The sequence below is a fragment of the Amblyomma americanum genome, chromosome 2 (genome assembly GCF_052857255.1).
Source record: "Amblyomma americanum isolate KBUSLIRL-KWMA chromosome 2, ASM5285725v1, whole genome shotgun sequence".
Taxonomy (NCBI): Eukaryota; Metazoa; Arthropoda; class Arachnida; order Ixodida; family Ixodidae; genus Amblyomma; species Amblyomma americanum.
The window spans coordinates 52709887-52732335 of NC_135498.1; the positions used below are offsets into that span (position 1 = coordinate 52709887).

Sequence of the window (22449 nt, forward strand, 5' to 3'; positions counted from 1 at the left end):
CACTGCCATGCAGCAGAATTTAGAGAGTTGTAGCAAACATCAAGCTGCAGTTAGAGGGCACTTGCCCACGAGCTGATGAAAAAGAGCTTAAGCAATCCGAACAGAACAAATGCTCTAGCAGAGGGAAAAGACACTTGCCAGAGACGCATGGACTCTCTGTGTACAAGTAGGAACTTGATAAAGGAAGAGGCAGATGCCACAAGTGTTGACCAGCAGCTTGGGCATAAGCACTCGTATAGCCTGCTTTTTCGTCATTTAAAACTTTGCACTGTTTTCATTTTGCTGTGGCTGGTCCAATTCAAAATCTTGTCGTTATTGACACCGCGGGTATCAATGCCAGAAATTCTGACTCTGAAAAGAGTGAGCAAAATACAGTGGCAATATCGGCGAAAATAAAATCTGAACTTTATTTTCCAACATGCAAAGTAATTGCAACCTAGTCACAATTACACACTATGCGTCAAAAAGAGCAGTATGCTATAAAATGAGCTCTCAATTTAGCTTTGGTATGTGCATGTGACAAGTACAGCTGCCCATAAATTTTTGGAACCCAGGAACCTGAAAAAGCAAACTTTCCTAGCGGTCAAAGCATGTACTGAGTTAAGGTTGCATTAGGCACTGCATATCTGGGCAATAAAAAAATTTAGCTTTCTTGCAGTCTCTGTTTTTGAAAGCTTATGCCAGCACTTGTGTAGCAGCTACAAATTAAAAGTGATAAAAATCAAGGATAAAAATTTGATTATTCCTGGGATATCCGGTAGAAGCTGTGACACACAGTGAGCAGGAATGGATCTGGAAATCCTGGAAAAAAAACAGCGAGCAGCAAGTAAAAGGATTAAGGAAGGCAGTTATTACGTCAACTCCTGTAAACCAAGCACTCCTGTAATTTGGAGGCTTTTGACAACAATAAATTCGGTTTAAAATGAGCCAACATTTGTGAACTAGCCAAAGGATTGCTCCGACTCTAACAGCCATTTCCAAAATGAAGCATGGCCTTCCAACACAGCAAAAAGTGCTAATTTAAACTAGTGAGAAGTTGGAACTTACGGCACTCGAGAAATATTAAAGGTAAAAGTAGGCACAGAACTAGTCTAATATGTACTTCAAAATCTCGCAACGCAATGTTTCCTCCACTAGCCTATGCTGGCACACAGGCAATGGGTGCGGATCATGCAGGGGCTAGGGAGAGAACACAATCGCCTATTCCAACACCTGCACGACAGCATGAAGGTTGTGGTTACATTTTGCCTTGCTTGTGTTTGCTTTCTTTGCTAAAGAAATTTTAACAATTCGGACTTCGTGCTGCAGAAGCTGCACAAACCATTTTGGTAACTGCACATGTCAGCCTTGTGGTACCCACAGTGAAAACAAAATTGCTTGGCTGATTCACTTTTTCACATTCTTCCTGGTTTTCCACAAAGCTAAGCACTGCACTTGGTTAGCTTAGACAGCACTCGCTAGCAGCAGCTAATGTATCCAGTGACAACAGAGACATGGGTGATTGCACTGCTGAAGCCTTCCCTGATGCTTTCCAACTGTCTTGAGCAACTCAATGTGGGAAATGCGACATCCGGTAAGTGTACACAACACTTTCATTCCGACAATCACAAATCAACTATGGTAACTGGCAGGGACAATGTGATGGTGCGCTATTGCAAAGCTAAGGTAATGCTGCATTTCAGATGAAATAGAAGCAAAAAGATGCAGTGCATCATCTGCTGTGCTAGATGAAATCACAGGCAGGTGTGCCTTTAACGGAGTCGCATATGCCACCAGACAGACACACCCAACCCCCCAGTCTTTCGAGCACAGTTGCCCTCATGCCCACGAAAACCACATAACCAGAGAAAAAGACACACTCCACCACACTGTAACTGCTATGACATGTGCACCAAACATCTCTCAAGAGCAAATATAGTCACACAATTCCGAGGACAAAAAAAAATGTATTAATGCAGCCATTAAAGGACCACCTGCCTTGAAACAGCCCAGCATATACCTCGTTGCAGAGAACAAGAAAGCATGAAGTGCTTTGCATTTGTTAACATAGCACCATCATAAACGGTGCAAGAATTTTGCAGTACAGCCGCACCTAATGCCAAGTGAAATTTGGTTTGGTTTATGGGGGTGTAATGTCCCAAAGCGACTCAGGCTATGAGAGACGCCGTAGTGAAGGGCTCCGGAAATTTCGACCACCTGGGGTTCTTTAACGTGCACTGACATCGCACAGTACACGGGCCTCTAGAATTTCGCCTTCATCGAAATTCGACCGCCGCGGCCGGGATCGAACCCGCGTCTTTCGGGCCAGCAGCCGAGCGCCATAACCACTCGGCCACCGCGGCGGCCCCCCAAGTGAAATGCTTTAGCCATGCCATATTTGACATACTTATATGTACTCTGCAAGAGCTTTTCTTGGCAATGAATGGAAGGCTACAGGGGGGAGCATCTGTAGCTTTGTCATTCCACCAAATAGTTTGGCTGCACAACAGCGCGCCTGGCACACTGCTCTCCTTGTGGCAACTTCATTCCATCACTGAAGCAGCTGGCGCTATCTATTGAAGCTTCTTGTAACTAGACGTGCCAAACAAGTTACAAGCGTTTTTAAGAGTGCAGGTGCACAGTTCGACGAGGTCCATCTTGGCGGGAAAAAATATACTGAGAAACTGTAGACCTTTTGAGCCTTTCCCATCAATCAACTAACAACCTCATATGGTACTTCTTGAAGCAATTTTAAATTCTAATTCAAGCTGCCTCAGAAATCCAAAAGTTCGAGGTACAGAGACTTATCAAATCTGAGGTATTTTTACGAAGTAATTGGTGCAACTGTGTAACTCTTTTTTTCTACGTAACTAGTGGTCGAAATGGCTTGAAAGTGATGTCATGAAGTTCCTAGAAACATCCTGGAGGCAATTTTGCCATTTGTACGTGTGTGACACATGCATGAAGCTGTGCATTATAAAGGGTTAAATTATGAATGCAGCAGCCGACCGATTTTTCGGACACTAGTAATTCAACTTCTGCGCTATTTCGGACTTCGTTGAGGAAACATCACACACCTTATAGGAACGTGTTCATATTCACAACCAATATTTCGGCCAATATTTCGGACTCTATGGAGTCCAAAAATTCAACTTTTTGGACTGGAGTAGATGTCAGCAATACTGTAGTGCTCATTTCTCAAACGAAAATCTGCCTTTTCGGCCAAATAGAGATGCGGGCAGCCATCGAGGTGTCCTAAAGAACAACATATGAGCTAGGGCACGTGATCGCACCGAAAACGGGACAGCTGCAGCTTCCGCCATGGACCGACGACGCCCATAGTGTGGGGCAAATGGAGAATGGGGGGTTCAGTCGGAGGCAGTCGATTCCAGTGGCTCCTTTTCATGGATTCCCTCCCTCAGTCTTCGCGACCGTCGTTGCTAATAAAAGCAGATGTTCTTGCTTTGTGCACATTGTGACGCGCCAGCACCGTGACCTGTAGCTGCATCGCACATTCTGGTATTAGAGACGTGAGGTGGTGCAGACTTGATGAAAACACGACTATAGGTCAAATACAATCTAATATCACTTGCAGACGGTGCATGGGAAACATAGAAGTTCGCAATTTTTAAAGCCAGTTTCCTGCAAAGTCATCCTTTTTTAAGTTCACGAGTTCTTTGGACTGTGATTATTTGGACGATTTTTCAGGTCCCTTGAAGTCCGAAAAATAAGGCAGCGACTGTACTAGCAATACAATATGTTTTGTGAGAAACTAATGCAGTAGAATCTCGCTCACACGAATCTCAAGGGGTCACAAAAAATATTTGTATCGTCCAAAACAAAAAAAAATTGTGTGCAGAAGTTACGGACATCTGCTTTCAGTTGACGGGGTTTACTTATGGCTGTGCGACATCGCTGACTTGCGATTTTGGCTCTGTGCTGGTCGCACGCCACTGCTCACAACTAAAAAATTTATGTGCAGAAGTTACAGACATCTGTTTTCGGCTGACGGGGTTTACACCATGCAAGATTGCTGACTTGTGATGCTGGCTCTGTGTTGGTCGCATGCCACTGCTCAAAACTAGCAGTGCCTGCCGTGCGACTGGTGGTCCTAGCATTGGTGATGTACAGGCAGCAAGTGCCTGGTGCTCAATGGTGCGGTTGCGTTTTGCGCATTCGTATCATCCGCAGTTGGGTGGGGGGCTGTTCATAACACCTGAATTTTGGCCACCTGCGGACAATGTACTCTGGCCAGGGCATTTTACGAACTCGTATCAAGTGGGATTGGTATCAGTACAATCACGACAATATGAACACGGCTCATACAAATTTCGGGTTGATATGAATTCGTAAAATACCCTAGTGGAGTGCGTTGAGTAGAATGTGCCGAATTTCGGATGTTCCGAACACTCTCCCGCACCACTACAGATGGCATGAAAGCATGAACTGCGACTGCACCCTCAAGCACTAAGTGCTGCCCATACATCGTCGGTGTCATGATCACTAATGGTGCGGCACACGGCCTGTATTGCCTCGCACATCTCCAACTCTGTGACCACTCGTCGCGCTGCACACACAGGGTGCAGTGAATGGCAGTGCACGACCTGCACACTGTCGAATTCGCCATCGCCAGTCGTTGCTGTATGCAATGAGAGCAGTGCGCTGTTCCCGTGCGGTTGTGAATAAATCCCGTGCACCATAAACAGATACGCATGAATGCATTTCCTGTGCTTTTGCATAATGGATCTTGTTCGTTTTGGATGATATGAAATCTTAGATGATACGAGTTTCTTCGAGACTCTGCAAGGTTTGTATCATCAAGATTCTACTGTAACTGCAAGCAGACTAAAGATTCCATTGCATAGGAGAAGGGGGCATGTTCCGGCTCCGTAGCTCCCGCTCCATTGCCAGAAAAAGTTATTGTAAATTATGGTACACACCTGTTAGCACTACAGAAGAGGTGCTTCTGCATGCCTAAATACAACAGAATGAGTTTATACTCTGTAGGCTACTACTGGCTTGGCTCCAGCACAGTAAACCTTTTTCAGTGGGACAGCCAAGAACACAAAAAGAATCAAAGTTCTACTATAAACTTGCTTTGCATTTACCAAATTCTATCCTATGAACCAGTAATGTGTGGTTTTAAGCTGCCATTCATTATGCACTTCATCAATTTTTGATTCATTCATTATTTTAACCAGTTTCACACTCACTGCCAATTTCTCCAACCAACCCTTTGTGCTGTGGTCCTCTAATAGGCATAAGAATCTTATCCATTAACCGTGGACTGGGACACAGATGTCAGCCCAAATTTACTTGTGACTGCGAACATTTAAAATTTGCCAGAAAGAGCCTTGGATGGCAGCCTAAGCGATAAACACTAGCTGGAAAACAGCATGCATGTCAGTAGTCTGGGCAATGCTTATCCAGCTCAGCAAGGTTCTGCACAGTTTGTTTTTCTGTTTGAGATACACTTTGAAGTTTCAGCTTGCTTTTGTTTGTGCAACTTTACTGATGCAATTTTGAGGTTGGTTGCGTAGTTCTGTAGGTACATTTCCCCTTCTTTTTCCCCATTTAAATCACCACTGCCGAATTATATGCACTTTCAAGGTCTCGACCTCTCCAAGAAAAGAGGCCCTGATTTTACTGCAAACGTTGTGAATTTTGTGTCCAGGTATTCGGAAATTTCATACTAAAACAGTGTGAGTGGGACTGGGTGAACATACGTGCTAAGCGTCAGTGTAGTCACGTGCACTCTCGTCGGTTACTCCCTGTGCTTGGAGCTCGGCAAAGAGGTTCTCCAGGTAGGAAGGGTCAGGGTAACCGTGCCCCGTGTGATTAGTCCCAAACTCAGTCTTGTGATGAATCTCATTCCACGTCACAGTGTCCTGCTCCCCGGTTGTGGTTGACTGGCCAATGGTGAAGATTAGCCTTCGGTTCCAGGCCTCCACCAGTAGCTTCAGTGCCTGTCAGGAACCCATCATCCAATATGTGAAACAACCGAAACAAGTTATTCCTTCACAATGGACAGCCTGACAATAGTGACAGCAGAGAGCAGAAAGCTGACATGGCGTTCCACCTCTCCTTCCCTCACATTTTTTCATTTTTCTAAGCCAATGCTGCCGACGCAAAACGCCACAAAACCAAGAAACGTGCCCTTAAAGGAATACTGCATTAAATGGCGACTTTCTGTAAAATAGCCGTAATTGTATTCAGAAGATGTGATTATCTTCAAGTATTGTTGCGCAGATGGTGTTATTTTGTAGGTTTTGTGCGCACGCGCCGGTTGCCGCACGCCTAGGTGGGACGCATGTGTGAGGTCACACGTCTTGCGGCAGCCTGCGCCCGTCACACCGAGCTGTCATCAGTTCAGCTGTCGCGCCTGGAAGTTCACAGTTGGCGGCATGGAAACATGAAACAGATCGACAATGGGACATACCTCACGTAAGCAGCGCAAAAAGCGGAGTGAGTGCTCGACGTATAAAAGCAGCCAACTTGATCGCATCGGCACAATGAAAAGTATGCAGCACGCAGTTTTTGTGACTGGAGCATAGCTACTACGCTGCCAGACTTGCGCGTGTAACTCTCAACAACGGGATCTGGCACGCAATTCTCGCGGCATTGGCCTCGTTAGTAAATTGTCAACACTTACTTTCTGATGGTCTTGGGCATGAGCAAAGAAGTTCTTCGCTCAATTATCTTATACTTGCGCATGCTGGCATTAAAACACTATTACAGGGTATATTTACTTTTTTGCCCATTCAAGCATACATATATATTCCCAGCGGGCAGTTTGTTTGGTGAATGTACAGCAAATTCGGAATAAGGGAGACAAGTGTGTTTAAAATGTGTACTATATATCTGTTCTGCGTCACATCCGAGATGATTTTCCGTCGGAGGTTCTTTGAATCAGCGAAAAAACTGGAACCAGTGAAAATACTTCCAAGATGTCTCTTGACAAGGAAAATAAACATGTAACAAATGCTACTGCATTTTTAGCCTTCATATCCTCTGTAATTACGCGCACTACCACGTGCTACAGAGTGCGCATTTTTTGCCGTAAATTCCCCATTCTTTATAAGTGACCTGTTATTTTAATGTAGTTTAGGTCCCCTTTTTGCTAAAGCATGGCTGTCATGCTTTTGGTCTTGGGCTTTCTGGGAATATTGCCGCCTAGTCTTGTGAGGTGGTGCACAGCTGACCTGGAAAACAACAATGCAGCACTTGCACTATCGTTGATCGACCGCCATTACTGCTATATCAAGGACAGCAACAACAACTGTTTCCTCCTGCCTGGCTCCAAGTCTTCAAGAACGTCTCCATCACAAGTACTATATGTGACATTATTCGTGGAAAAGCGTCAGGTTTGAAGCGCTGTCATTTCAATGATGTGGATTCGGAACAGAGAAAGATTTATATCTTAGTCGCTGTCGAGAAGGCTAGTTGCACCACACGGATCCATTCTTCAGAGCTTAGCATCTTTTGGGAAGGCATGACATGGCTCATCCCTTCTCCCGCTACACTACTGTTACAACCTTAAGCAGAATACTTTGGCACCCCCACCCTTTGCTGGACTGCCAGCCGCGTGGATCAAATTCAAGCTCAAAGGGCTCCGGACACAAGCGGCGGCACTTGCAGCGCGTCCCCTATGTGGCGTGTAGCGTCCACGCAGCTGCTGCAGGTGCACGCCGCGCATGGCCGGCCGGGCATGGAGGCAGGGATACGCGTCACGTCACATCTTCCAAGGAGCAGTAGTTCGAGGTGCCGCCGACAGGTGCACCATTTTAAGGAAAAAATGTGGGAAAAAGTGCCTTCCGCTGGCTTCGTGCAAAAAACGATGCGGTTTCAGTCGGCTTAGGAACTTCAGCTGTCATTCCAGTAGGAAATTAGACCGCCTAAAATTTAATGCAGTATCCTTTTAAGCAATACTGCACTAAAATATTTGTGAACATTCACAGCGCAGTGGAAAACATTTACGCCAAGAACACATAACACATATACTTATGTTCTGTGCTTTGGTCCATTTGTCCATGGTTTCCTAGGAATGTTCACATCGAATACAGGAAACATGAATACTGAAAGGGGATCAGTAATGGATATAAGCATTACTATGGTTTTTTATAAATTCATGCTCACATGCCGAATTCCCAGCACTGGTTTGCCCCCAATGTAGAATCAAGCATTGTGCTATCAATCTGGCGTGCCGACTAAAGCTGCTAAAACAGGTGTAGAAACCTCCACTATCAGCATGAAATTTTACATGACTGCATACATCAGTCAAGAGGCACTTCAAAGGCTCTGGAATGTGGTTGGAGAGCTCGGCTGCTGAGCCCCGCGATGCAGGCTAAATACCAGCCACGGCGATTTTGTTTCAATGCAGGTGAAATACAGAAAATGCCTGTGCGATGTCATCGCATATTAAAGGGTCCCAGGTGGTCGAAATTAATTCGGAGCCCCCCCACTATGGCAGCCCCTTTCACTCTTTGCTTTTTCGCTCCCTCCATCACATCCTCCCTCACAGTAGAGTTCAGGTGCTCACCAACAAGTGGGACAGCTACTGCATCTTTTCATTTCCTCAAAACCAACTTTCAAATGAAATGCATAGAAGCCACTACTAACATGCTACAGTGGAGTTTCAGCTGCACTGGCACCTTAGGTGCACATGCACAGGATGCCACCTTACCCTCCGCCCCTGCTCAGTGTTCGGCAGGTATCCGTGCCTAGGGAATCCCCTTGCAGAGTACGGCATCCCAGGATGTGGATGTTCAGGTCCTTGGATTCCCGCAGGGATGTGGTATGTGATTTGGATGGTACCAGAGCCCTCGTGGCCAGCCAGTGAGAATGGTAGTGCCTGATAGCTCATGATACCAGGAGGCTGGTTGCCATGTTTCACCCCATAAATCACCTTGCACACTGGGCACTGCAGGTAGCACGCCTGCAACAGCAGCACAGGATGTGTGCACTCAGCAAGGACTGAAGTAAGGACAAAAGGCATGCTGCACTAACCTGAAAGTAGTGCTAAATAAAAAAAATTTATCGTGTTTTACAATGTTCAAAACCCTTTGAGTGTAATTTAATACCGCTACGTTTCCGCCTTTCTCCCTACTGGTGTCGCTGATGTATGTTCAAAAATGCATGCCAAAATGCAAAACTGGTGTGCCACGGGCGGTCCCATCATCTAGCTTGTACTTTCATGTCACCATGTGTTTTCTTTGCGAGTTGAGGTGCGCCGAGCAACCGCGGTCAGCAGTGGCTGCATTTGTGAGTGCTAAAAGCCCTACGCTTGCAATCTTCCATTCCATTTGCATTCGCTTTGTACCTTCTTACTATGTGCCCATCCTGTAAAAATCCCAATGGGATTGACAGTATCTGAAATAAATAAATAAATAAATAAAACATTCACTAGGATGGTTCTGCCACCTGTTGTAACTTTCTAGAAGTTTTTTTTTTTTTCATTCTCGCCGTGTCTTCTACATCATGTCTCGTGCAGGGAGCACACACCACTGCCTCGCTTGCCGAGCGAGGTAACTGCACTCTTCTATCTCTTGTTTCATCTTCCTTTCACAAGTTGTCAATTTTGTTTTGAACCCCTGATATCGTAGAAAAAAGAAACGACACCGGGGGAAAAAACCCGACAGTGAAAGGATTAAGTGAAATTACTTTTAAGCACAAGAGCTTGCTTCCATGAGAAACATGCGTGGCTGGTTGCTAGATATTGCCTGAATGTTAGTAGTGCACATGTGAAAGCACAAGTAATGACCTAAATGGTGCCTGCAAGAGCTGAATTATTGCTAAGCGACCTCCTCAAGCTAGTCCATGCATTAAGTTGTACCGTGTCACTGAAGCACACAGTGAAGCACGTCTTTCAGTACACAAAGCTGTGACTTATCAATGTCAAGTACTCATATTTTGGCACAAGTGTCAAGCCACGAATCGTGCAGGTGCAATCCGCCTATTTTACGAGGCTGGCCACAAGAAACATTGCCAAATGATGGGACATACTTCCACTGAGCAGACAATGAAAAGCAAGTTTCATATATCGAGACCACAGCACCAGCTCACCATTGGGTTGCTTTCGTACAAGGCTGCCAGGCAAGCATAATGAAAGTGATGCCTGCATTGAGAGAGGCACACCACTTCTCCACTGCCATTGTAGGATGAGCAGGACACTAGTGGCTGGCAACAAATGCTGCAATCCTCCTGGGAACAGGCACATAAAAACGAAGCAAAACATTAGTCATAATCAAAACAAATAAGTAGCAAGACAGCTGGAGAATACTGTGTTATTTGTCATTCTTTTTAACCACAGACTCTCAAACTAGGAGACAAGCTTGGAACCAGAGGGCCCCATTCATTAGCCAAGAGCACATCCTATTTTCACAACTATAAATCATCTGCCATTATTTAAGAGAGCATGTAAGCCACTTTATGTCAGTCCTCATCAGTGCATTCCCGCAGACATATCCTAACAGAAAATATATTCCAACATTACTATGTAGCATTCTTCTGAACATCATGGACAGGTGTAATAAGATGACATTAGACGTAAGCTTCTACTCTGTCTATACTTTTATTAAGGCAGTGCTTTTGCACATGCAAAATACTTGTAAAGCTAAATCTAAGCAGGTGTGCAATGCTACAGGTTTTGACAACAGATATAGATAATATAACCCCTTGCAAAAAAAAGCATATTTTTATTAGTTTAAAGAGTATATAGACTACAGGAAAAGCAGTGCCTTGCTGTACCACGGCATCTAGCATCACGCTAATGTAAGACATTAGACGCTGGACAAGCGATGCATCCGTTTTATTTTTTCGAGGCACATCATTCAATGATCCACACTACTTGCTAAAGTGATGCTGATGCTGTAGTGACTCCATAAAGTGACTTCTTAAAATGACTTTTTCAATCTTTAGACAGCATATAATGCTGAACAGTTCTTTTTGTAATGTGCCAGTAGCAAAAATGCACAACTGTTAAATGACTGTGTGGGCATGCTGCAAGTAAATGAAGTATGCGTACACTTCCTGCAATTTTAATGCGACAGCATTAAGGGTTCCATTCAGCAGGAAAACCGCTGTTTGGCGATCGTGTGTCGAGAAAATCAGGACTGGTCGTGAGGGTCGTGACATCACAATCACATGACCTCTCATGGGTAATTCAAACACCCCACAATGATCAAATGGTACAACAGTGATGATATCACTACACAATTCCTCATTGGTCTACAGGGTCGTGACACCCCTCCACCACCACTACGTAGTGCCTCTGAAGAAAGAAAAGCAATTTCGCTAAAAAGAAAAATGGTCCAGCCGGTACTTGAAATGCCACCTCTTGAGCCCCGAGCCAAATGCACTAACCCTCGACCACTGAGGAACGTTGATTCAGTGCGAGAGTTTAGGGGCTGTGTGCAACCACCTCATACTGCATAGTTATCAAACAATTTTAAAATAAAAAAGAACAGTCAGTGTCTGCGAAGTGATATGCAAAGAGGACCCAAGCTGCTGAACGGATCCATTAACGCTATGGCGTCATACCGCCAAGGTGAAGCTTCAGTGTCTCATGAATTTCTTTTCTCTTAGAAAAAACACATTACATACAAGTGTCCACACTGAACTCCTCCAATATACTGCTTCCATGAAATAGGTACTATGTAGGCAAGCTGCATGCAAGCACTGATCTGAGAACATAAGTGGAATTAAAGAAATGTGAAAATGAAATTGGTGAACAAACTTAAACTGAAATTAATGAATAAAATTGAGCTGGGCTCCAGGAATAGAAGTTGCAGGCACAACTTACTGCTGGAATTGTCCCAGTGACATCAGCTGTGTGGCCTGCGAGGAACTCCTGGGTTTCAGGAGGGTCTGAATGAAAATGCAAAGTAACTACAGAATCAGACACATTACTTTCTCTGGTGCTACTTTCTCTGCACCACAAACAACGCAAAAGTCCGCAAAACATGGCATTACAAACGCTTGGAACTAATCGCAAGTTATACAAAACGTGCCTTCAATTCAGACACTAAAGCTGCTGAACAAAGGCACTTGACATCTTGAGCGCTCAGGTATCATACGTAGCTCCCAGCAGTTCTTCCTCCTCGCATTCAAATGCTAAGTGCCAGTAAAAGCAGACGTGCAGAAGCAGGCGCAGCACGATGTTAAGCACTTCATCTTTAACAAAGGTAGCGACCAGTTCACTCTCTCAGGCCTGCAATCAAAGATGAGCTATACAGCAGAACCTCGTTAATACGAAGCTCGCCGGACCGCATATTTAGTCGAAAACGGAACCCGACGAAAATGGCGAGCTCGAAACATTGTTCACCCGCGCGCAGCACTTCAGAGTCGCTATCATTGCACTCAACAAAGCCGCGCTCGGCGATCAAAGACCGACTGCTGGTGCGGAGGCGTCATGACTCGTAGTGGTCGCCGCGTCACTGCTGGTCGCCAAAATTTCGGTCACGCCACTTCCGACGTCCGCAGAACGTGGTCGCGCATCTCTCTTGATGTAACTCAGCGGCAGAGCTCTTCGCCGTTCGCGTGATTTTGCACAACGCCGTTCTTGGCGCGCGCGAAAGCGGTGGCCAAGCGCCAAGGTCGGTCATTCAGGTTAGTGACGTGACGCAGCTCTAGAGGACGCGCAGAAGAGCTGGCGACATGAGCACATTACGGTTAACGCGACAAGATTGCGCGCGGCACATCCGGTTTTCGACGAGTTCGGTGCAGCGCGCAGCGTGCATGAAATAGAAACTACCGCTAATTCGGCGTCGGCGCAGTCGAAGCGTTGGACGCCGCCGAACACTCGCTTATCTCTTGCAGCCGCCCTCCGTCGGCGCACGGCAATAATTGTGGCTCAGCTAAAGCCTGTCGACAGCCCCCCCCCCCCCCCCCCCCCCCCAACTTCCCCGTGCACTTTCGTAGCTATTCTTTCTTCAGACGCAACAACTCTGGCGGCCGCCGAAAACGCAGGGTCACGCTTTGTCCAGCTCTCTGCGCGTCGGAGTGTGCTTCAGCAAACTGCTTGCTCGAATTATTCGACAACAGTTGCGTTGAAATTACAGGACCATGGAATTCTATGAATTATCCGGGTTTTCCAATTAGCCGACGTCAAATTATCGAGGTTTTAAATGGGCACCCAGCATGCCAATGGCTGCTCCCTCGGCCACTCTTTTTTCAGCTGCAGATGACTTGTCTTCAGTGGCAGACACCATCTAGGCTATTACCACCACCACGTACCCTGTCTATACTGAAGGACATTCTGTACGGACATGCCGAAAAACTGGCGTTGCGCATGCAGCAGGCCTGACGCCCACAGTGTAGCACCTTATTGAAACAGTTCGGGCTTACACCAATCAGCTTTCATTCATTAGGGCTACAGTAGGATACAACTTTGAAAAACAGCAGTTCGTAACATTGGGCCACGGTTCGCTCGTCCCGTATTACTCCGCAGGCGGAATAGTGAAAGAAATCAGCTTTTTAATGTTTGGCTGTATCAAACAATTTACATGTCAAAGTTCGAGAGCTCAAAGCTCTTTTTTCTTGTGATAAGCTTCTTGTTTAGGTAACGAGAAACACTCCAGCAGCGGACTACTTTTTCGTCGTGAAGGATTTCTGTGCGCGGCGGCTGAATGTGGGCGGAGCTTCACTGCAGACTTCACTGCAGGAGTTGTATCCGATTGCAGTTCTTAGCGTTCAGCCGCCAAATACAACCAGTTACGATGCATTTGTGGTTCCTTTCTTCAGAGCCAACACACTTTACAATTGTCACTGAGTACCGTCAACTGTGTGTCATGAACATCGCAGAACTCTGGATTTTTTTTTTTTTACCAGATATTCCAAGATTTACTAGAAGAGGTTATAGCACTCAACAGGTGCTGCACTCCCGAAGCTGCACTACTATGCCAAGAACAGATTACCGTACTTATACTCGCGTAATTTTCACTTTGTTTCTTTAAATTAAGGCTTCAAAAACAGGGGTGCGCAGATTACGCCAAAATTTTCTGAACACGTCCTAAAAAACATTACAAAAGTCGTATCGTGCAATATATACTGTATATTGCTGCCTATAACGTAGACACCCCTCCATCTCGCACTCCACGCTGGGCAAAAAAAAAAATAAAGTTGACCCCCTCCCGGCCCGCATGACGCCGCGTGCGCAGCTCAGAGCAATGATACAGTCGCGAAACCAGCAGTCAGTGGGAGACAAAGGAGGTAACAGGCAGTGCATGCGGCCCGGCTGACTGACGGAAAACCGAACAGCAAACAGTTCGCTGGTTTCGGATTTGGGCGCGCGTGCAACTGTTCGCCCGGAAAAACGACCGCCGGCGTGAGCGAGCCGGGTAAACGGCGCACAATTCGTGCCCTCGCCACTCGCTCCTTTCTCAAAAACACGGCGACGCGGCCGCGCCCATCTCACTGGTGCTATGTCATGCTGCATGCCAACTACATAACAGAGAAAACTGCGAGCCAACTTTCACAATGAATATCTTGAATCTCGCACTTCCTTCAAAGGTCATGCGGAAGGATCTTTAAAAACAACTTCCACAGACTATGCATTATAAGCACTTGCCAGTAATTAAATGACAATTACAGTTTCAAGAAAATTATCTACGCACCTTATGTCTGCTTGGCAACAATACAGCTGTGAGGATGAAACTTGCACTGTGCTACAGCTTATCTAGAATCTAATCACAGATAACCACCGTGTTCAGTTCTTAAAGGTAAACTAAAGAGGAATCTGAAGTCGTCTTTTTACCCCGAGAACTCGATCTATACGTTCCGAGCATTTTTAGAAACTTCGAATTATTGTCCTGTGTGGCCAATTTCTCTAATTTAAATCGGATTAGGCATCCCGGCTCCCGCCTTCTTTTTTTTAACTGAACGCCGAAGGTATTAAGAGTCAACTAACGGGTGGAGTGCTTTTAAGCCAGTGCCATGGCAGCTTGCCGCTCTGCCATCGGCGGAGTGATAAGTAAATCAAAGAGTCCATGCGTATTTTTATTTTGGTCGGCCTAATTTGCGGCTATGTTGTCTGAAACTGAAACTATTTATTCACAGAAACCTAAAAAACAAAATAAAAGTTAAAGCGAAGCCGCCATGGGACTGGCTGAAAGGTACTCCACGCATTGGTTGACTCCTCCTACCTTCAGTGTTGAGTTCAAAAAAAGGCGGGGAGCCGGGCCGTTTAATCAGATTTAAATTAGGGAAATTGGCTGCACAGGACAATGTCAGGACTCGGTAGAACCCCGAGGATGCTGAAGGTAAAACAGTTTACTGGTTAACCAGAAAACGTCCCTGCACACTTCAGCTTCTTCTTCCTCTTGCCTCGCGCTCGTAGACCAAGTCTTCATCTTTGGCGTCTTCTTGCATGTGGCAACAATAATTCAAAGTTTCCAAGAATGCTCGGAACGTGTAGACCGAGTTCCCACGGTAAAGCCGAGTTCAGATTCCTTTTAAGCGCACCTTTAACATTTTGTGACCATGACTTTCTTGGTGCCTTCAATTTTGGTGATTGCATACCTTGTGAAAAGCAATCTGTCCATGAATTGTTGGGCAGTTTAATGTCGTCAAGAGCAGCAAGGCCCTCTGTCTTCAAGTTTTTGGTTTCTGATGCGCCTTCTGATGTGCAGGGAACTCCGAAGGAATTAACAGCATGTTTGCTCCTCCTTCCTCTACGTTTCTTTGGCAAACTGAAAAAGAGATACATACACTCATGCCATCAAAAATGCATGTGTATACATTACATTAATATATACATATATATATTACAGTTTAATGCACACCGCTTCATGATTTCGCACTTCAGAAATGTCTCACTACTTGCTATTGGACAGTCAAATCTACAGCAATCACAGTTCATTAATAGGATTGGGACACTAGTCAAGCTGACATCTTATCATATGATTTAGTTCGGTCCAGCCAGAGAGGACAAACACACTGAATGTAAAATGAAGTAAGGCAGCCTGGCATACACAACAGTTAATGAACACAATGGAGTCCAATAGTACAGGAAAGCCCCTACAAATGCATACTGATGAGTCGTAATTAAAAATGGGGTGAGGCTATGCTGGTTCAATGCAGTAGCTCTTTTCATTGATAGAAATGATGCAGCTACAAAATTTAGAACACAGACGGCAGTACCATAGTTACAGACTGTATTTACCATGGCTCGTTCAGTCATTAATTTTAAATGGTCACATGTTACTGAGGGTTGTCATGAAAGAGTACCAACCATAGTACAAGCAAAGTGAGGGTGTGAATTTTTCATGTGGTGCACTCATACTGTTCTCATTCACATTGCTATCACTTGGCTAAAGAACAACAGGCAATATAAGCTAACAATATTTACGAGCCAGACTAATTGTAACGTATTATTCATCACTCTTGGACAAACGTTAAGGTGGTTATACTCTTCACATCCAAGTTATGACCATGGCTGAAAGGGCCTCCGATATCTTCCCATTTTTGCTCCTATTGCATTTTTGCACTCCTATTTTTGCTCCGACAAGTACATCTTAATCCACTGAATGTATGCGGTGGCAAACATTTCAAACAATTCTGACATCATTTGTAGCAGTCAGTCTTGGTTTGAACTGCTAGTAGAGTTGACTTTGTACAGAGTTCACAATCACTCAGTAGCCTTCGATGTCATATTCTTTTGCATAACATGTGCATGGCTTTTGACTAGCTACCTTCCTCTAGCAGGGTATACCTGATATAGGCCAAGACAGAGCTATGCTGTTTTGAAGCCTTCTGTACAGTTGGCTCGTCACACAGCCTCAAATTAAATCTATTTTAGGCAACAGTTTATGTACAATGAAGACACCAATATGTACAGTTATATTTATCATGACCTCTAAAATTATGCTTCTAACCTGCTTATTTATTGTACTTCGTAGCACTTAAAGCAAGCTCCAACATATGATTCCAAATAGGCAGAAACACTGTGCAGAAACTATTTTTAGCAAGCACATCCCTTTTTCAGCACAGCCAGGCTTAGCGTGCATCATAAAATGACCTTGTACCATACATTAGCTAGAGGTCAAAAAAGAGTGTGACTGCACATGGCAAACAAATTGTGGCAACCTTGCTCAAATATGCTGTTTTGGAGCTGGCATTATTGAATGAATGCCACAGGGGCGAATGCTGCTTTAGTGACATTTCCACCTTGACCAAAACTGAACACACACCTTATTGAAATCACTGTGACCTCAGGAGAATCATCCTCAGTCTTGGGGGGGATTAATGCTGTTGGATCAGGTTTCCTGATGGGTGGTGGAAGAGGACGATAAAGTTACCGAGGCACTCCATGAACGAAGAGTAGCTAAGGCAGAATTTGGACAAACAAAGCACAGAATGTTCTGTCTTATGAGAGTGCCTGAATGAACACTGGCCATGAGGAGATATCATAACTCCATCTGTTAAGAGTGCCAATTTGATGCAGTTGCCTATGTAGAATCATGTAATGTCTACCTAATGCCAATGTTTCTTTTCCCGCTAAACGGTGCACAGTTTGGGGCACTTGAAGTAATTTTCATGTGATTGCAGCTTTTGATGCCAATAGGACTGCTGCCCATCATGACAAAAAATACCAGCAACAATTTAATAGCACTAATCTACTGAACTTAGAATCTGATAGACTTACACAAAATTTGTGCCATAAAGATATGCTTTACCTATTTTTTTTTCCATCATATTCAAATGGTCTCGCAAAGACCCAGTGGCATATGAAGTAACGTGAAACCACACTCAACTGAAATATGTATCCGACAGTTGCTAAGGAGAATTTTCAATCTGCCTCCCTCAACACATGATAGGACAGTGAAGCATCTGCATCCCACTATCTTATAAAAGGTTAACTGACACAGGTGACACGGATAACTGATAGCTGTGTTAAGAGCACAGAGGTAGCCTGCGCTTTACTGCATGAAAATTATCATGAACAGATGATCGAAAGAATAATACAGTATGGCACTTGCATTGTGCCCTCTGTGCTACAACTTGCGTTGAAAGATCTAAATCGAAAACAACAGAAATGAGAGCGTAACCTTTCGGGAACATTCAAGTCAACACCAGGACAAGTGACAGCATCACACGTCAGGGGGTAGTTTTTTCCTTCGACCCTCCGAATGATTCGACGGAAGCCACTGAAATTGTTTCTTTGATGCATGGCTGGGAATTCCACAGTGTAAATGCACTCAGGATAGTGCTCCTGCAGGTTGATCATGGTTAGCCCCTGGACACAATAAATACAGCATGTAAGGACTCTCCGAGTTTGTTCATCTAAGGCAAGTGTGAAACAATGATGAAAGTTTCAGCAGTGCTTTCTACTTTTTTTCAAGGCACAGTTACTCGCATGACTGACAAGCGGAGCAATGCACAAGCAGCACGAGTTCCTCCGTGGGAGCTATTGCTTTTTGCCACGGTGTGCTTTTTTACGCCATTTGAAGTACGGATGTTGCAAGAGCTTCTGCTCGACGGTTATGAACGCCGCAAAAACGCGGGCAACCAGTGCGCTATTGACTATTGTTGATGTCTGCATTATTGCGTCATAATGTCAACATTACAGTTAGGTACCAAAAGCAGACGCCCGACCAACCGCGCTTTAAAACTGAAGCCAGCCTGTAGTGAACGCTCAATTAGCAACGTTAACTGAGCTCTGACGCTACTTCCTGCGCCTTTACGAAAAGAGAACAAAGACGGCAAGACAGAGCAAGAAAAGCTCTGGAGAGATCGCAAAGAACACGACTTCAACCAATTCGATTTCAGTTACCTGTTCCTTAGCTTTTTCAATGAGACAGGAAAGCTGGACGCTGTAAGGGTACCATTTGCCACCGTTCGTTCTCCATTCCCAGTGCACACCTTTCGCGGGAGCGCTGTCGAGAGGGTAAAGATTTCTCCGAACCGGAGAAGCAGCGCCTGCGATGTCATAATTCACACTTAGAAATGGTATCTGACAAGCATGTCTGAAGCATCGCAAAACACACGGCCAAACAGGATAGGCGAAACGCACGCTGGTATTTCAGCACGTGCACTGCTGGCATAAAAACGTGTACTTACAGTGATCATGAACGTTGCCAAAGACTTGCTGCATAGTCACTATATCTACGAAGTGTGCCTTCACGTCATTGTCCGGTATGTCAACCGGCACTTTTGTTTCTGCCTTGGATTCACCCTTTATCCTGGCCTGTTCCAGTTTTTCGCAAGTGTCCGGCGGGTACGCGATCCATGTTCCCGTGAAACGGACATATTCCCAAACAGCTACGGATGACGTGGCAGCACAAGCCATAATCCAATATTCACGGTCGTTCCTTGGCAGCTCAATAAAATCGTCTAAAAAGACAGGCTCTATTCACATGGCAAAGACACATCAAGCTATCGACCGGCCCACTGCCGCTGCCGCCTTTACTTTTGTTTACTTACAAGGCTAACGTTGATGTCGGTGCTAGTGCGGCTGACAAAGTAGGAAGAGTCCATCGTGAGCAAGGAGGAGGAGGAGAAATACTTGTTGGAACCACGTGATTACAAGCGGTTCTATTTTGGTGAGAAAAATTTGCAGCTAACGAGATCTCGTTCGAGTGGTCGTGCGGGTGGCAGGCCTCCATGGTGGCAGGCGTGGCAGGACTCCAATGGTCATGGCTGCGCGACGAACTTGCTGGACGAGCGCTTCTTGTCCCGCCAGGGTATAGCCGGACAGCTGTACCTCCCAAGCTCCCAACCATCGAGGGCAAAAAGCATGGAGGAAGCATGGCCCAGCACATAGCACATGGCTAGCAGGCTAGCACCCCTAAGAAAGAGATACTTTTTGCAGCTCCGCTTGGGAGGGGGCTGAAGTGGCGGTCAGATTGTCTTCTTGCTTTTGTCCGTCGTCTGGATCGTGCTGTACCACCCACAACGAGCTTTTCTACATCGCCGGTTTTCAAGCTGGTCATTGCGTGAATGGTGCTCGTAGTGATCTGTGCACTTGGTGACAGTTTGTAAATGATTGCGCGCCGGTCTGCAGTTACACAGTTTGCTCTATTGTACTACGTCGAAACCGTGCACGTATATGGGGGCCTTAGTACTCCACGCTATAACTGGGCAATTTTAGTATGACGAAGCCAGACTCATGCTGGCTGACCACGACAGTATCGTATGTACATAGTGTTTTGTGTGTTTTTTGTTGAGTTTTTTTGGTTAAATGTTATGAGCCAAAGCCAGGCAATAAAGAAAAAAAAATGTCTGGGTGTGAAGGCACTCATCCACTGTGCGGTAGGTGGTCAGTCATGGCTGCCGGTGGATTGCGGGACCCCTTAGTAGTTACCCGAGTGCTCAGGAAAGGGCACAAAGGTCGGGGTCTGAAGGGCCATCTACGAAAGGTGCGATGCCTCCGTGGAGGGTCAAATGCCAGTCGGCGTTCCAGCGCAATCCGCGATTTTTTTTTTATTGGAACAAATTCTGACCGGGAACACATCTCGAATGGGTGCCACCCAGGTTGGCAGAGTATGGAATTATAATCAAAACCAATTATGATGTCCCATGACCACGACCTTAGTCTGTAGCATGTCATAGTAGTCCTGCCTCAGAAAATGATGGCATGCCCCAGATGCGAGATGATGTTGCGAGATGATTTTCAGCCTTCGTCATTTTAATACTCGCCTTAGTCGTAGTTGCTTCAAGATCCGTGCCGGTCTGCAGCTATGCAGTTTGCTCAGTTGTGCTACGTCGAGACCTTGCACGTATATGAGGCGCATTAGTACCACATGCTGTCACAGGGCACGCACTCAGCAACTGTGCGGTAGGTGGTCAATCATGGCTGCCGGTGGATTGCGGGACCCCCTTAGTAGTTACCCGAGTGCTCAGGAAAGGGCACAAAGGTCGGGGTCTGAAGGGCCCTCTACGAAAGGTGCGACGCCTCCGTGGAGGGTCAAATGCCAGACGGCGTTCCAGCGCGGTCCACTCAAATTTTTTTTCTTGGAGCAAAATCTGTGTTGAAACGCATCTCGAATGGATGCCACCCAGGTTGGCAGAATATGAATGAAAAAGAAAGGCCAATTAGAATGCCCGATGAGCCCGGCCATTACACCAATGGCCATTGTGTCTGTAGAGTACCATAGAGGTCCGGCCTCAGAAGATGAAGGCACAACCCACATGCGGGATGTTTTGCGAGATTATTCTCAGCCTTCTTCATTTTGTTCCTCGCGTTACTCATAGTTGCTTCAAGATTCGTGCCGGTCTGCAGTTATACAGTTTGCTCAGTTATGCTACGTCGAGACCTTGCACGTATATGAGGTGCCTTAGTACCACATGATATCACCGGGCAAATGGCTGGGTGTGAACGCACTCAGCAACTGTGCGGTAGGTGGTCAGTCATGGCTGCCGGTGGATTGCGGGACCCCCTTAGTAGTTACCCTAGTGCTCAGGAAAGGGCACAAAGGTCGGGGTCTGAAGGGCCCTCGACGAAAGGTGCGATGCCTCCGTGGAGGGTCAAATGCCAGTCGGCGTTCCAGCGCAATCCGCGATTTTTTTTTCTTGGAACAAATTCTGACCGGGAACACATCTCGAATGGGTGCCACCCAGGTTGGCAGAGTATGGAATTATAATCTTTTTTTTCTTTATTACCGGTAAACAATACATAAAAATCTCTAGCCACACTTTGGCCGAGACAATGGGTTAAAACTTTTTCATGTTAATCAGTTCATCCATAACTGCCACCCAGTCCGGCGGCTGGGGTTGACTGCGGAGAACATCTCTCAGGAAAACTGCACTTTCTATAAAGTTTTCTCTCACTGGTCACACATTTGCGTCGGCGTGCCTGGCCGCCATTCTCGTTTTCCAGATGCTGTGGAGGCCCAGTAGCATAAACATGTCGTAAGGAACCTCCTCACTTTCTATAGGTAGACACCGGATGCCATAAGGAGTTACAGGTAGTTCTTTCTTCAATGTTCTTTGCAAGATGTCCCAGTGGAAAACCGGGTCCCAGCAGTCGATAAACACATGTTCGATGGTCTCGGGTTTTTTGCAGAGTATGCAGTCGGTGGTCCAGGGCACAAAAATGCCTTTATCGTTTAGCCATGTTTTCACCGGAAGGGTACCGGTATGAAGTTTAAAGAAAAAGGATTTGACAGTCGGTCTTACCGGCATCTTCTTAACTCGCTTTAACACATCTTTGCCTGGGCCTCCGCAGCAAAAGGAACGGTATAAGGGAGCAGGTATAAATATATCTAGCAAATCTTTGTACAGTTTTTTCCTGGGTACAGCAGATAGATACTGTGTAGAAAAGTGAGCGCTCAAAGTGCGAAAGGCTGCCACAACTTCACGCAAAAAACCTGTTACAGCACGCTTCGTGGCCGGGTAACTGGACACAACAAATTCCGGCAACACGTTGCCTAAGCGCACCTGCAACATTGTGCGCAACAAGGGATCGGTTTGATCACGTAGAAACAAAAATCTTGAGACAACTTGCTTCAGAAACAAATTAGAAAGACCAAGGCC

The 22449-nt window shown here is 45.7% G+C and overlaps 1 protein-coding gene across 2 annotated transcripts; it reads right to left on the reverse strand.

Annotated features, from left to right (window-relative positions):
- Positions 1–383: 383 nt before the first annotated feature.
- On the reverse strand, positions 384–19422 carry dx (deltex E3 ubiquitin ligase). 2 transcript variants are annotated; one of them, XM_077654364.1, is made up of 10 exons: positions 19036–19397; positions 18749–18894; positions 18024–18211; positions 17166–17240; positions 15496–15665; positions 11780–11844; positions 10042–10179; positions 8663–8914; positions 5706–5945; positions 384–801 (listed from the first exon to the last, which is right to left on the reverse strand). In XM_077654364.1, exons 1-9 carry the CDS (start codon positions 19262–19264, stop codon positions 5709–5711), a joined length of 1500 nt encoding a protein of 499 aa, XP_077510490.1. In that variant the 5' UTR covers positions 19265–19397; the 3' UTR covers positions 384–801; positions 5706–5708. The 2 variants fall into 2 exon arrangements, with proteins under 2 accessions (XP_077510490.1, XP_077510491.1); XM_077654365.1 differs by lacking the exon at positions 17166–17240 and having other exon boundaries at positions 19036–19422.
- Between the last annotated feature and the right edge of the window lie 3027 nt (positions 19423–22449).

Excerpts from the sequence above, each read along its gene's own strand:
- dx (XM_077654364.1), bottom strand. The coding sequence starts at position 19,264 with ATGGCTTGTGCTGCCACGTCATCCGTAGCTGTTTGGGAATATGTCCGT. Across the intron at positions 15,666-17,165 it reads GTCACAGTGATTTCAATAAG|TTTGCCAAAGAAACGTAGAG; the intron begins GTGTGTGTTCAG and ends TCTCTTTTTCAG. Across the intron at positions 10,180-11,779 it reads TCACTGGGACAATTCCAGCA|GAGGATTGCAGCATTTGTTG; the intron begins GTAAGTTGTGCC and ends GCCTGTTCCCAG.